General features: G+C 35.4%; 1 protein-coding gene across 1 annotated transcript in view; it reads left to right on the forward strand.

Annotated features, from left to right (window-relative positions):
* Nucleotides 1–942, forward strand: part of LOC139130789 (interferon-induced protein 44-like) — a 164,618-nt gene extending 163,676 nt beyond the window's left edge. Inside the window, exon 7 of the mRNA XM_070696580.1 lies at nucleotides 578–942. Within this exon, the coding sequence (XP_070552681.1) occupies nucleotides 578–644 (67 nt within the window). The 3' untranslated portion in view covers nucleotides 645–942. The remainder of the gene's footprint in view (nucleotides 1–577) is intronic.
* The last annotated feature ends 12,974 nt before the right edge of the window (nucleotides 943–13,916 follow it).

A 13,916-nucleotide genomic window follows, 5' to 3' on the forward strand; every position in this document is an offset into this window, starting at 1 on the left:
TAATACTCCTATTACAAGTGGGGACTATGTCATTGTCAATGACTTGTTAATATGAAAAGTACTAATGAATACGAGTTTCTTATAACAATGCTTTTAGAATTTTGTTTGGCATAAGACGGCGTATAAGCATCTCTCAAACGTTTGTAAACAACTGTATTATGACTTTCGACAGCAAACAACACACCCCTAGATCGAGATTTCATTGTAGGTTGAATGAAAGTGGCTATATTCTGATTAAATCAGTTTTATCTTTTGATGTATTAGAAAAAGTCCTTTTTGTAGAAGAGTTATCAATGACTGTTTTTAAGACGTTAATAGAATTCTTATTTTATCATGTATATTGTTCCTTTTTGTTCTGTTTTGTTGTTTCAGTCTGGTGGATATTTTATGAGCTTATTCTCGAAATAAAGACTATTATTATTATTATTATTATTATTATTATTATTATTATTATTATTATTATTATTATTATTCCATGATTTAATATAATTATGTATACTTAATGTAACATTTTGAAGTAGGAAAGTTAATGATGTTTTTATTTAATTCGCCTTAATGTATGTTTGTGTACCAACAGGCAGAGAAAACCGACAAAATTCGGCTTGAACTGGACAGCGCAGGAATACGTACATCATTGTCTTTAAATATAGTCTGGAGCGACGCTATAAAAAGGATCCGTTTGACCGGACCGATGAAGAAGTACTTACAAAATGCACTGGAAGCAAGATTTAAAAGCTCAAAATGAAAAATAAATCAACGTGCAAATTGTGTTTTCGGTGTTATGGCTTCCATGAAACCTTGGTGATGAAGTCATAATGAAGTGGTCATTAATGTTTTTATTTCTTGCTTTATATCTTTGAAACCTGTCAACTAGCTTCTGAATTCGAATTGTAACTCTCAGAGAACGACTGCTTTCGTATAGAAATGTTTATATTCAAATTTTAGGTAAAAAGATATCTGGTAAATCGATTCAAGGGTGATATGATGCTTGTAATGCCCTCTCAAAGGCTTCTTTAAATCATGAGAAATTTATATAGTTGATTTGTGCTCACATAAATAAACGTCCGCATAGTCTCAAACAATATATATACCGTTCAAATCCATGGCTTTGCTTCGAAATAATTGTTTTGATAAAACTACATTATGTGTACTCTCGTGCCGAGCCTTCAAACAGCAAGTATTTAGTCATATGCAAGCATGCATGCACAATCATATGTTTTGAAATTACATTGCATATTAGTTGATTGCTGTTGGAGAGCCAAATATCAGTCAAATGACATATGCTTTCTCGCAGAAAAAAAGTAGTTTACAACTGAAGGTTGACGAATTATGGTGCCCAATCTATTCAAAATTACTACTTTCTATTATATTATTTTAATTAAATATAACAACTGAACATTTTTCTCGACAACTTTCTATTTCTTTCTCAATTTTATTTTACATTCTATCCCCGACCTGCTACGCCATCGTTGTAGAGCGCTCATTCTGCCCGCTCCTATCAGTATTGTTAAATCTTTGTGAGTCTCCAAGTATTTAGTAATGCAGTTTTATACGTAGAGGCGACACCGTGATGTTAAGTCGATATTACCCAGTGACACGATTGGAACTCTTTTAGGATAATTGGATGGTGAAGTAATGTTGATTTAATCGACAAATGTGATCTCATCTGCTTTTCTTTTTACATTACACACTTGTTTTATATAATAATTTTTATTATTGCAACATTAAACTATCTGTCACCTAAAACTTTTGAGAACTTCAAAAGATTATGAAAATCCAACTATCCCAAATTAGTTCCAATCATGTCCCAGTTTACTTTCCTTGCTGAACTGAGTATCCCCTTTGAAAGCCCTCGTGCGACAATGAGCACATATATTGCAAAATTAATGTTTTTTATCCGACAAAAATATTATTCTTAACTGACACAATTTTGCTTTTATTTTAATTAGATCATATTTATTCCTTTTGGATTGAGCCTTTAAAAACGAGTCCAGAGTGCGAAGTCTTGTTAGAATTGTTGTTGAGGAAATGGCCGAATATCTCAAACATGAAGACCTCTATTGACTAGTCCATAAGGCTTTATTTTTAGCACAGACGGTTCATAAGGTTTTAGGTTTAACACAGACGATTTCGTTAACAGCATATTAAGAGTACTACAATCTTTTGTTTCAGTCAAAATTAACGTGTTGTTCTTAGGGGGAACTCACAAAGATATAACAACTCTCCAAGACCTGTACAAACGCAATAAAAAACAAAAGCACGTCTTCAGACGAGACATGGATAAGGTTAAAGATCTAATGAGTGACATCTGCATCGGAATCTGAGCCTAAGTCGAAGGGTATCTTAATTTAAAGCTAAAACGATAAAGGTCTTTCTAACATGATAAAAATTGTAATTCTGCAAAATGCCCATTCTCAAAAATTGAATTCTGCTTGCATGAATACGCAATCATCAGATTCAACCTTCATGACAAGTGTACCATGGCATTTTGAAAATTAAAACTGAAATGTGTTTATGTTAAATTGTAAATTCACGTATTGAAGAATAACATAGAGAGTAATAATGTTGAACTGAGAATCTGTGATATGATGAAGTAGCAGGTGGAGTGAAATATGTGAAATAGAATGTAGAAATAGGGTATTACTCAATACCAATTAAATTCAAAATCAATTAAATACCTAACAGAATGTTAAGTTGTAAATCGAATCCGAAACACTTAAACAGATTGGACATCTTAGAGGAATGTCTCAGCGTATTTATAAGACTGTTTTTAGAGTTCGATAAGTAATGTTTCTATGCTCACTACAAGACAATATCTTTACTTTCATGTTCTCCTTTTAGAGAATAAAGATTCTTAGGTCGTATTTAGGTTATCCTATGTTTATTTCACTGCTATATGGCAACAAATATATGATTCATTACATGCTGCCCTTGTAAATACCTCATTGCACCTCATTGCAATTCGAGTCGCTGTCAATATTCAGTTAATAAAGTGATTTAATCAACGTTTAATTAACTGGAATCACGGCCTGTTACAATTAGTGTACGTTACAGAAATCAACAACCGCATACCATGTTTGTGTTGAGTATTGGTTATTTTGCGGGGTCCAGAGAGCACTCAATCTCAAGAAAGCCTTTTTGTTACCAAAATTGTGCGCGATTAAGTTTTAAACAATTTATACCTACGTGAAAAACTCAAGGTACAATGTATTTTGACATAAAGTTACTCAAATCTCTCCTGACGGTTATATTTCACCGTAAATATATTGATGGTGCTTAAATGCTGACAACTTTATATCCATCTTTAGTCGTCCGCAAATTCTTAAAGCGTAGGCCCAGAGGGGTCAGCCACACCTTTCTAATCGATGTAAAGTAGAATAACAGCTTGGTAAGGGTAATGGCATAACACTATGTTTGAGCAGCTTTGTGCTAGCATCCTGTACTATTTGCAACGAATCATCATGCGGAGAGATATAACATTTTACCCTCAATTACTTGGCCGGAAAGAAGTGCATGTAGATTTTGTATTGGAAATAGCCGCTTTTCACTCATGGAACATTTAATTGTACTTTTTTGCACGAAAGGAAACAGTCACACTTACTATTATTTTGTTAAGTACATCAACTCATTGACAAAAGTGGCAGTGCTTTATTTGTTGATTACTGGTCTCTTCAGCAACAAGTGTAATGGATAGTAATAACCATATCTAATTTCCTCGTCGTTTCAGTTGAGTAAGTCTTGGTATCTTTAAGGTTTTGTTTACAGCAATAATCATACCTTCAATGGGCTGACAATCTGTTTTAATTGAAGGGTTGCTCAAGTACTGTCACGTCACCAGCTGTAATGAACGACACTCAGACCTTTAACACACGCTCACATGACATGTTGCATAACACACAGTACAATAAATTATCCTAAATTCTGTTTGATCTGTATCAGCGATGTTTGTTAGTTTGTTATAACTTTTTAGTTATGCATGAAATAAATAATTTTAAACCTCTAGATATTTGATTCATTGTACCTCTTAAAAGTACGTGTAGATATTTTAATATGAATTTCAAAGAAATCTTCAAATAACTATAGAAGTCACATTCTGCAGGATCTACGATTGTCATACTTTAAGAAAGGGAAAATGCGACATACTGAAGGGCCATTATCTAAGAAAAGTCTGCATGTAAATTTCTTTTGCCCATTTATATGGGAAAAAAGTAAGTATTTTAGTCAGTTAACACAAATAAAAAACGTCACTGGGGCATTTATTTCCGAACATCAAACAAAATGTACATTTAACTGAAGTTGGAAACATTTAAATGCAGTAAACTGTAACACACAGCACCAACATACAGACATTTCCGGAAATTAAACATAAATCATGCATACGTCTCTTTAAATAAAATTTTGTCAGTTCAAAGCTGAAATAGTTTGGATCGGTCACGTGGTTTGGCGGCCATATTGGATTTTCGAAAAATACAAATTTAATCTTTAAAAATCTTCTCCGAACCGACGCACCGATTGAACTGAAATTTTACTAGTATCATCCTTAGCGTATGTAGTTTCAAGTTTGCTAAAATCATTTGGATTGGTCATGTGGTTTGGCGGCCATATTGGATTTTTGAAAAGTATCAATTTAATCTTTAAAAATCTTGTATGCCAGAATAAATACACAGATTGAACTAAAATCTTACTCCTACCATCCTTAGTGTAGGTACTTTCAAGTTTGCTAAAATCATTAGGATCCCTCACACTCATCATGACCTGAGTTTAATTAGTCTAGAACATTCACAAGATCACTGTCCTTCACGACCTCACAACCTTGAATTCAATTGGTCATGTGAATGTTTTGGAAATTTAATAAGTTGTGTAACAGAGATAATTTTAGAACAGTAATTAGCATGTCAATACAAGTTCTAGATTGTTCTTATATGCTAGCCTTTATAAAAGGGACGTGCACAGCTTCCAGTCAGACTTTTGGGATCGTGTCTCTTGTGTGTTACTAAACTCCAGCAGTAGTCATTCTCAACGACTTTTCAAGACCTTCACTGCCAACGCTGGATTTATACTGTGGACTTTGTGCAACTTCAAGCCTGCAAGCCAAAGGACTGTTCATTCATCCGACTGACTGTTACAACTCTGAGACTGGAGCTTTGCCGTCCCAGCTGAGATAAGTAGCCTGTACACTTTTACAGTTTGTATTCTATCCCTGACTTAGCAATTAGTTTTATTTTTGTAATAAATTTCGTTTTACACGGAAACTGCTGAGTTCACTTTTTGTTCGTTTTCTATCACGTAACAAAATTTGGGGCTTGTCCGGGATACGAATATTTTGAGCCGTTTGACAACATTTTGCCAGCCTTTTCAAAACTACTGTATATTGTGAACTCAGTGAAATTTAATCATGGCGGAATTCAAACCAGACGAATTTATGGAGGACCTTGATCAGGACGCATTTGATTCCTTCAGAAAAGACAACCTCATTGCACTGCCCGATTTCCTTAAAGTAGAAGTCAAAAGATCCATGCGCAAGATGGAAATATTGTGCAATATTGCGAAACGTTTAGTTAATAGGCAAATTAGAGGAATCCATCTTGAAAGATTATGAGCCCGAGTCTAACTTTTAACTCAGAAAACTAAAGTACAGGCAAATTTGGAACTTAAGAAAATGGAATTACAAATGAAAGAAAAACAGGAAAAATTAGAAATGGAAGAAAGAATAGAGAGAGAAAGATAGGTAGGAAAGATTAGAAATGGAAGAAAGGCAGAGAAAAAGAATTAAAATTAGAAGAGCATCGATTACAGGTTGAAATAAAACGTTTAGAGCTTGGACAGTCAGGAAAATGCTTCCCTTCAGACAATTTTGACACCACTAAGAATTTCAGGTTAGTTCCCCCTTTCCAAGAAAAGGATGTTGACAAATATTTCCTTCAATTTTGAGAAAATTGCTCAGAGTCTGAATTGGCCTAAGAAGTCCTGGCTTATGCTTTTGCAGAGTGCTTCGGTGGGTATAGCCAGAAAAATTTATATTCAAATGTCAGTAGAGCAGGCTTCAGATCATGAATCTGTGAAGGAATTAATTCTCAAGGGCTCTGAGTTGGTGCCTGAAGCTTAGCGTCAGAAATTTAGGGATTGTGAAAAGGCAAAGGATCAAACTTATGTTGAATTTGCTCGAAAAACGAACAACTGTTTGAACGTTGGTGTTCTTCTGAAAAGGTCTGTCAGAATTACGAAAAATTACGACAACTTATTTTGAGTCAGGATTTTAAAAGGTGCATTAGGAGTGACATCAAGACATTGAACAAAAGGCAGATACATTACAGACTGCTGCACGTTTGGCTGTAGATTATTCGTTAACTCACAAAAATTCATTTGTCAGCAAATTATCAGAGTCTTTCATACCAAAACAATACAGGTAAATTTAACCCCTCCTATTCATCCAAGAATTTCTCAAAGGAGAGTAGAAAATTAAATGGCAAGAGTTCACAGAATTCAAGTAACACTTCCACATCAACATCCCAAGTCTCAATCTTCTTCTGGCAAACACTTTGGTACTCTTTCTTGTAATTTCTTTAAGAAAGACGGCCATTTAGTGTCCGATAGTTTCAAATTGAAAGGAAACGTAAAGGTTGTAAAAGTGGATCTAAGTCCACCGGCTTTATTTCTTCATCATCTCAATTAGAGTCTAATAATGTGTGCAACACATTTTCTGAGGTTAAAAAAAAAATAAAAAAAAAAAAAAAAAAAAAAAAAAAAAAAAATAAAAAAAAAAAAAAAAAAAAAAAAAAAAAAAAAAAAAAAAAAAAAAAAAAAAAAAAAAAAAAAAAAAAAAAAAAAAAAAAAAAAAAAAAAAAAAAAAAAAAAAAAAAAAAAAAAAAAAAAAAAAAAAAAAAAAAAAAAAAAAAAAAAAAAAAAAAAAAAAAAAAAAAAAAAAAAAAAAAAAAAAAAAAAAAAAAAAAAAAAAAAAAAAAAAAAAAAAAAAAAAAAAAAAAAAAAAAAAAAAAAAAAAAAAAAAACCCCCTCTTATCCCCAATTAATGAGGTCAAGGTCAATTCTTCACAAGATAGCATTTTGGGTATTTTCGAACCATTAATTTATGATGGTTTAATATAACTTTGTAGCGATTTTGTCTTCCGCTACACTGTCAAAATATAAAGAGATACCAGGGCTTCAAAGTCTCTTTTGTTTGGCAGATACCCTACCATTTTCTGAAAAGTCATTTTCGCGTTCTTAAGTTCTTATTAAGGGGTAGATTGTAATGACTACATTCCTGTTCCTCTCCATAATGTCTATTTGTCTTCGGACTTTGTTTCTGGACCTGTGGCTTTAGGTATTAGGCCTTTTTTGCCTTTTGAAGGGATTCACCTTCTTCTTGGAAACGACCTTGCTGGGGACAAGGTCATTACTAATCCACTTGTGACTGATAATCCTAGTTTAGATCAGGATCCAGAGCCAATTGAACAAGAGATCCCGATTTATTTCCTTCATGTGCCATTACTCGAGCCATGTCAAAGAAAACTTCCGAAATCAAAATACTCTCAAAATAATGTCACAGATGTTGACTTAAATGACACCTTTCTCAGTCAGGTGTTTGACACGGATCATTCCGTTATCCCTCGTGGATTTGAAACTTCCAGTAAAACTTCTGCTGACCAAAGTCAGACATTTTCTAGATCAAATCTCATTGCAGAACAACACAAAGACCCAGATATTTTGTGTTTGTTTGACAAGGCTGATGACGAAGGTGAAACTTAAGATAGCCCTGTGTGTTATTATACAAAATATGGTATTCTCATGCGTAAATGGAGACCTCCAGATGTCTTGTTGATAACGCTAAGGCTATATAAAACATCAAATTGTGGTTCAAAAGTCCTATCGTGCTAGAATATTACGCCTGGCCCATGAAACCCCCTTGGCTGGTCATTTAGGAGTCCGGAAAACTTATCATAAAATTCTCAGTCACTTTCATTGGCCTAATCTCAGGCAAGATTTAGTACATTTCTGAAAAATTTGTATGCATGTCAAATGGTAGGAAAACAAAATGAAACCATTCTAAAGGTTTCTTTACAGCCAATTCCTGCATTCTAAGAACCGTTTAGTAGGAAACCTATAGACTGTGTTGGGCCCCTACCAAAAACAAGATCAGAAAATAAGTATATGTTGACAATTATGTGTAAATCTACTCGATTCACAGAAGCCATACCACTGAGAAATATAAAGACAAAGACTATAGTGAAAGCTTCAGTCAATTTGTTCACTTTCGTTGGCCTTCCTAAATGTGTCCAGTCCGATCAAGGCTCAAACTTTATGTCTGGAATTTTTCAACAAGTAATGGATCAGCTAGGCATTAAACAGTATAGCTCCTCCGCCTATTACCCAGAAATTCAGGGTGCTCTCAAGCGATTTCATCAGAATTTGAAAGATACGATTAGGACGTACTCTTTTGACAAAGAAAAGCCCTGGGATGAAGGAATTCATGTTCTCATCTTTGCCGTTAGAAAGTCAGTTCAATAATCCCTTGGTTTTAGCCCATTTGAGCTTGTATTCGGACATACAGTCCCATTTAGGCTCTTTAAAGAGAAATTCCTATGAGACGGTAATGGTTATCTGAATATTTTACAATATGTTTCAGATTTTCGTACAAAACTCTCTAAGGCATGTGAGTTAGCCAGAGAAAACCTTGAGTCATCTCAACAGTCAATGAAAATCAAATATGATAAAAAACACCTCAAAACGGAAGTTTGAACACGGTCAAAATGTTCTTGTTCTTCTTCCAGTTCCTGGCAGACCATTCCATGCTCGTTAGTTTTGGCCATATCTAATTGATAAGAGATTAAGCGATTTAGATTTCATCATAATAACACCTGATAGGCAAAAACAAAAATAGTTATGACACATACATATGCTTGAGCCATATTTGGATAGGGATAATCCTACTATAACGCAGAATGTCAGTGCAGTCAGTTCAAAACATTATGAAGATAGCAACACTGAAGCTGACCTGAGTGAAAATACTCTAACTTTAAAGCCGTGCTCGGTCAAACATCAGAATGAAAATATCCTGGAGAATCTTGAGTCTAAAAAGTTGGCACACCTCCAGCCGTCACAACAACAACAGGTGAAAGAACTGATCCACGAATATAAACACCTGTTCCAAGATATTCCAATGAAGACAAACATCATCTATCACGACGTTGATGTTGGGGACAGTAAGCCTGTGAAACAACATCCATACAGACTGAATCCAACAAAAGCAAAATATCTCCAGGAAGAAGTCAAATACCTGCTGGATAATGACTTTATTGAACCCAGTAAAAGTAACTGGAGTTCGCCGTGCATACTTGTGCCAAAATCAGATCATAGTTATCGTATGTGCACGGACTACAGAAAAGTGAACACTCTAACAAAGACAGATACTTTCCCAATTCCTAGATTTAATGACTGCATCGATCGTGTGGGAAAAGCCAAATATGTGACCAAATTTGATCTACTAAGGGATTTTGGCAAGTCCCTCTGACGGATTGTGCTCGTGAATATCCTCCTTTGTTTTTTTTTGTTACACCAGATGGATTGTTCCAGTACAAGTGATCCATTTGGAATAAAAAAACTCCCTGGCAATGTTCCACCGGATAATTAACGACATCATATCCTGACTAGAAGGATGTCGAGCTTATGTTGATAAGGTCGTCCTGTACAGTGACACCTGAGAGGAACACATCAAACTCATGCAGTAGTTCTTTGAGAGACTGCGCAAAGCAATGTTGAGTGTCAATCTTGCCAAATCTGAGTTTGGTTTGGCAAGGGTGACTTACCTCTGACATGTACTGAAAAATTTTGTCTTTTGAAAAGGTTGTGTGTTATGTATGTCATTTTAACAACACTCATCATGACACGACCTCACAACCTTGAATTTAATTAGTTGTGTTTCGAATGTTCTTAAAGTTTAGTTAATTGTGTAAGAGAGTTAATTTTAGAGCATGTCAAAAAAGTTGTAGATTGCTCTTATATGCTCTTATATAAGCACATGAGTATAAATAGTGTCTCTTGCGTGTTAGTTCAAGACTTTGGAAACTCAGGCAGTATTAATTTCAATACTTTTCAAGACATTCACCGCCACAGTGGATTTATTCTGTGGACATTGTGCAACTTCAAGCCTGCAAGCCAGAGGACTGTTTATTTATCCAACTGACTGTTACAACTCTGAGACCGGAGCTTTGCTGCCCCAGCTTAGATTAATAGCCTGTACACCTTTACAGTTTGTATTCTATCCCTGACTCAGAGATTACTTATATTTTCATAATAAGTTTCGTTTTACACAGAAACTGCTGAGTTCACCTTATGTTCGTTTTCTTTCATGTAACAATAGTCAGTAGCGAGGGACCTTATTGCACCACAACCTGTGTACCTCATTATTTATGTAAATTTCTCATTTTGCACTAGCCAATACAGCTACATATCACATTTTTGGTATAAATAGATAAAGTTTGGAAAAAAAATATGTTGTCAAAATCCTTGAGAGACCCACACGACCTTGGACCTTGATTCATAAATATTCCTATAAATCAGTAACCAAAAGTGTGAAACCCATTTTAGGGCCCGGAGCCCCTATCGTTATTGCTCGAGTTCTACATTTTCCTCTTATTCCTCCTTCTCCCTCTCCTTCTTCTCTTATCTCGTTTCTTTGTCGACCTAGATCTCTCAAACGGCTGAACGAAAACTTCTCATTCTTGCACGGCTAATAGGTGTCTACTAGTACTCGTGCACCTGACCCTTGAAATTTTATGTGAATCATCTTAATTATGATATCTTTCAAGTTTGCAAAGGCATTAAGTTAGGTCACCTGATTTGGCCGCAATATTGGATTTTTGAAAGATACCTATTTAATCTTTAAAAATCTTCTCCAGAACTGAGACACCGATTGAGCTGAAATTTTACTGGTGTCATCATAAGAGAGATCTCTTTCAAGTTTGCAAAAGGCTTTGGGATTGGTCATGCACTTTGTCGGCCTCATTCGATTTTTGAAAAATAATAATTTAATCTTTAAAAGTCTTCTTCTCCAGAACTAACACAGAAATCGAGCTGAAATTTTACTAATGTCATCAAAGAGAGATCTCTTTCAAGTTCACATAACCAGTGCGCGTGCACCCGGAGTATGTCATGTTGTTGCAAACCTGTCACAGGAGTACCAGCAGGACGAACACCCTCCAATGTTAAATCTATCGTCCGAACATGTGATCATCTGCAGAGTTGCCTTGAACTTACAGGCATGACTGGTAAGACGTGTCGTGTTTTGTCTGAATACATAAATAATTTTTCGGTTTTTGTTAGAGCAATGGGGTGTGAATTTATTAGAATATCTTTTTTTCTGATGGTGAAACAAGACAGGAACAACAGTGACACAGGATCGTGTTTACTTTCCAAGATTTTATTCATTTCAACAATTCAACATTACGACTTGTAACAGCACAATTTTACTGGATCAAACTGTCTAAGGTTAACACAGGATGAAGGGTGAATAAAATTAACGTTTCCCTGTGGTAAAAAAAAAAACTTCCTTAGGGATTCGTCATTACTTACGGCCTTTGGGAGAGTCTTAGGAATATCATGGAAACTCTTTGAGCTCCAGTTTAATATATGTATTTGATTTTGAGGTAAAATAACTCAAAGGCATTGTATGCTTCATTTGTTTGCAATATAAATCTGAGGCAAGTTTAGCAAACAGATCATTGGCCTCTTGCAACAACAACGGTTCTCTTTCTAGTAATTTTTCCCCAACAAAAAGGGATACTTTTGTGAGCAACAACTCTTCCAAATCCCCACTTACGTCAAAATTGTCAAGCCTTTCTCTCAGTTGGGCAAGTGTGGTTTGTAAATCTGAATCTAGGGACAAACTGCCACTGTCCTTTAGTTTTTTGCTTGTGTGATAAAAACGCATGTAGCATTTTTTGCAAAGAGGACTACTGTCATCCAAAAGAAGATTTGGATAATCACCACTTTCTTTGAAATATTCATTTAGTAATTCATGATTTGGTGGATGCATGACATTAGTAATCTTCTTTGCACAATCTGGAACCACACATTTTTGTTCATGCCTATATATCCATTTGGCATAATGACTACGGCACAAGTATGTTTTGTGTGGGATATCAGAGGCAGGTGTACTGACATGCAGGTTAAATAAAGCAATATATGCCTGTTTGTCATCCACATTGGCAAGATGAATGCTCTCTTCACTGCATAATGAGCACACTTTACTTGTACTCTCAATATTATCTCTTGGCTTGCCATCACTTTTTCTTGTAAAATCTCTGTCCAAACCAATTCTACAAGTGTTGCAAAGGCAACTTGACTGTGGTATACCGTGTTTACTATCAGCCCATGTTTTAAAATCTACTGATTTTGATATTATGTGATACCATCTTGGTGTGTCAGCTACACCACATTTCTGACAGGGCCCACAGGTAGTTCTGTCTGGATGGGCTTGTTTGCTCAATGGTAACACTCCACCATGACCACTAATGTGGACGTGAACATGAACCATCTTTGAAAATGGTATCTCACGGTATAAGGGTCTGCCTTGATAAAATAGCTTAAAGGTATCTATTGGAAGCTCGAGCATGTCAGATATCTTTTTCTGTAATTCTTGGCTGCAGTTTGTATTTGTCACCAAGTTATATTCATGGCAGTCAAAGTGGACAGTAACACTGATGCCTCTGGACAAAATGACACGTCTTTGTTTTTGCTGTGTCAGATACTTGATCATTCTGTCAAGCCTTATTTGCAAGTCAGATAATAGTAATTTTTTCTGACTCTCCATCAAGTTTTTCCCCAACAACAAGAAGACATGTTTGACAATCACTTTTTTCCAAACTGTGATTTTCTTTGTCTTGTGATGTTTTATGCACATCAAATGTGATAGTGACTGGATAAGATGTTGGGGAATGTTGGGTACAAAAGACTCCTTTTGCTTACTTTGCACTTGCTTGACAAATAATTTATATCTGTCTTTGGCAAGACTAGCAAAATATCTGACATGCCTTTTGTAGGGCTGACAGTGTTGGGGTAGACTTGGAGCATTGACTTTTTTCAGTCTGTTCTTTACTATTGTACTTATCTGTTGTTTGACAAGCAATATGGGCAGATTTTCTTCAGACTGAGAAGCTGCTTTGCACAGTTTGTCAACAGCAAGCAATTGTTGTTTACTGGCACTGTTTAGTATGTGGGTACTGAAAACCCTTTTAAGCCAATGCTTTCGATTTGTGTGGGTAGGCATAGTGATCTATGCATACGACTTGTATTTGATTAAATAAATTTTACTTTATTTTCAAACCTGTATAGCGGTAGAAAACAGCGCCTGGAAATTGATGATCTTGTTTCTGACAACTGTATTAGAAAGTTGTATAAATCTGAAACAAGCCAGTACACAGTACGATGCCCTTGACCATGGAGCTTGGCTCCATGCCTTAACCATGCAGCACCTGAAGGAAAAATAACATAAAATGCATGTAATTACATTCTGTAACATTTCAGACTGGCTGGATAGTCATAATATTATCGAGGCAACTTCTTCAGAAAAATACGACAAATGACTTGTCCAAGAACAGCTCCACTGAAAATACCTAAATATTTGACGTACGTACGATCGGTAGCCATGGGGCATAAGTTACTTCCGGGTTGAAGATCGAGCAATTTTGCGATCATTGCCACAGAGTACGAATACTAACGAAACATAAACGACTGATATTTTACAAACGGTTATTAAAAAACTTAACCCAGACAAAGCTGTCAAAGTGAAATCCTCACTAGAGTTAATGAATCAATCTTCCTTGTGTACACGCTACGACGCGACGCTACGTAAGTTGTAAACAAATCAGTGTGACGCCATCTTGGATTTTAGCGCGATCGTGGAATCACAACCAATTTTG

The sequence above is a fragment of the Ptychodera flava genome, chromosome 4, assembly GCF_041260155.1.
Source record: "Ptychodera flava strain L36383 chromosome 4, AS_Pfla_20210202, whole genome shotgun sequence".
In the NCBI taxonomy this organism is placed as follows: Eukaryota; Metazoa; Hemichordata; class Enteropneusta; family Ptychoderidae; genus Ptychodera; species Ptychodera flava.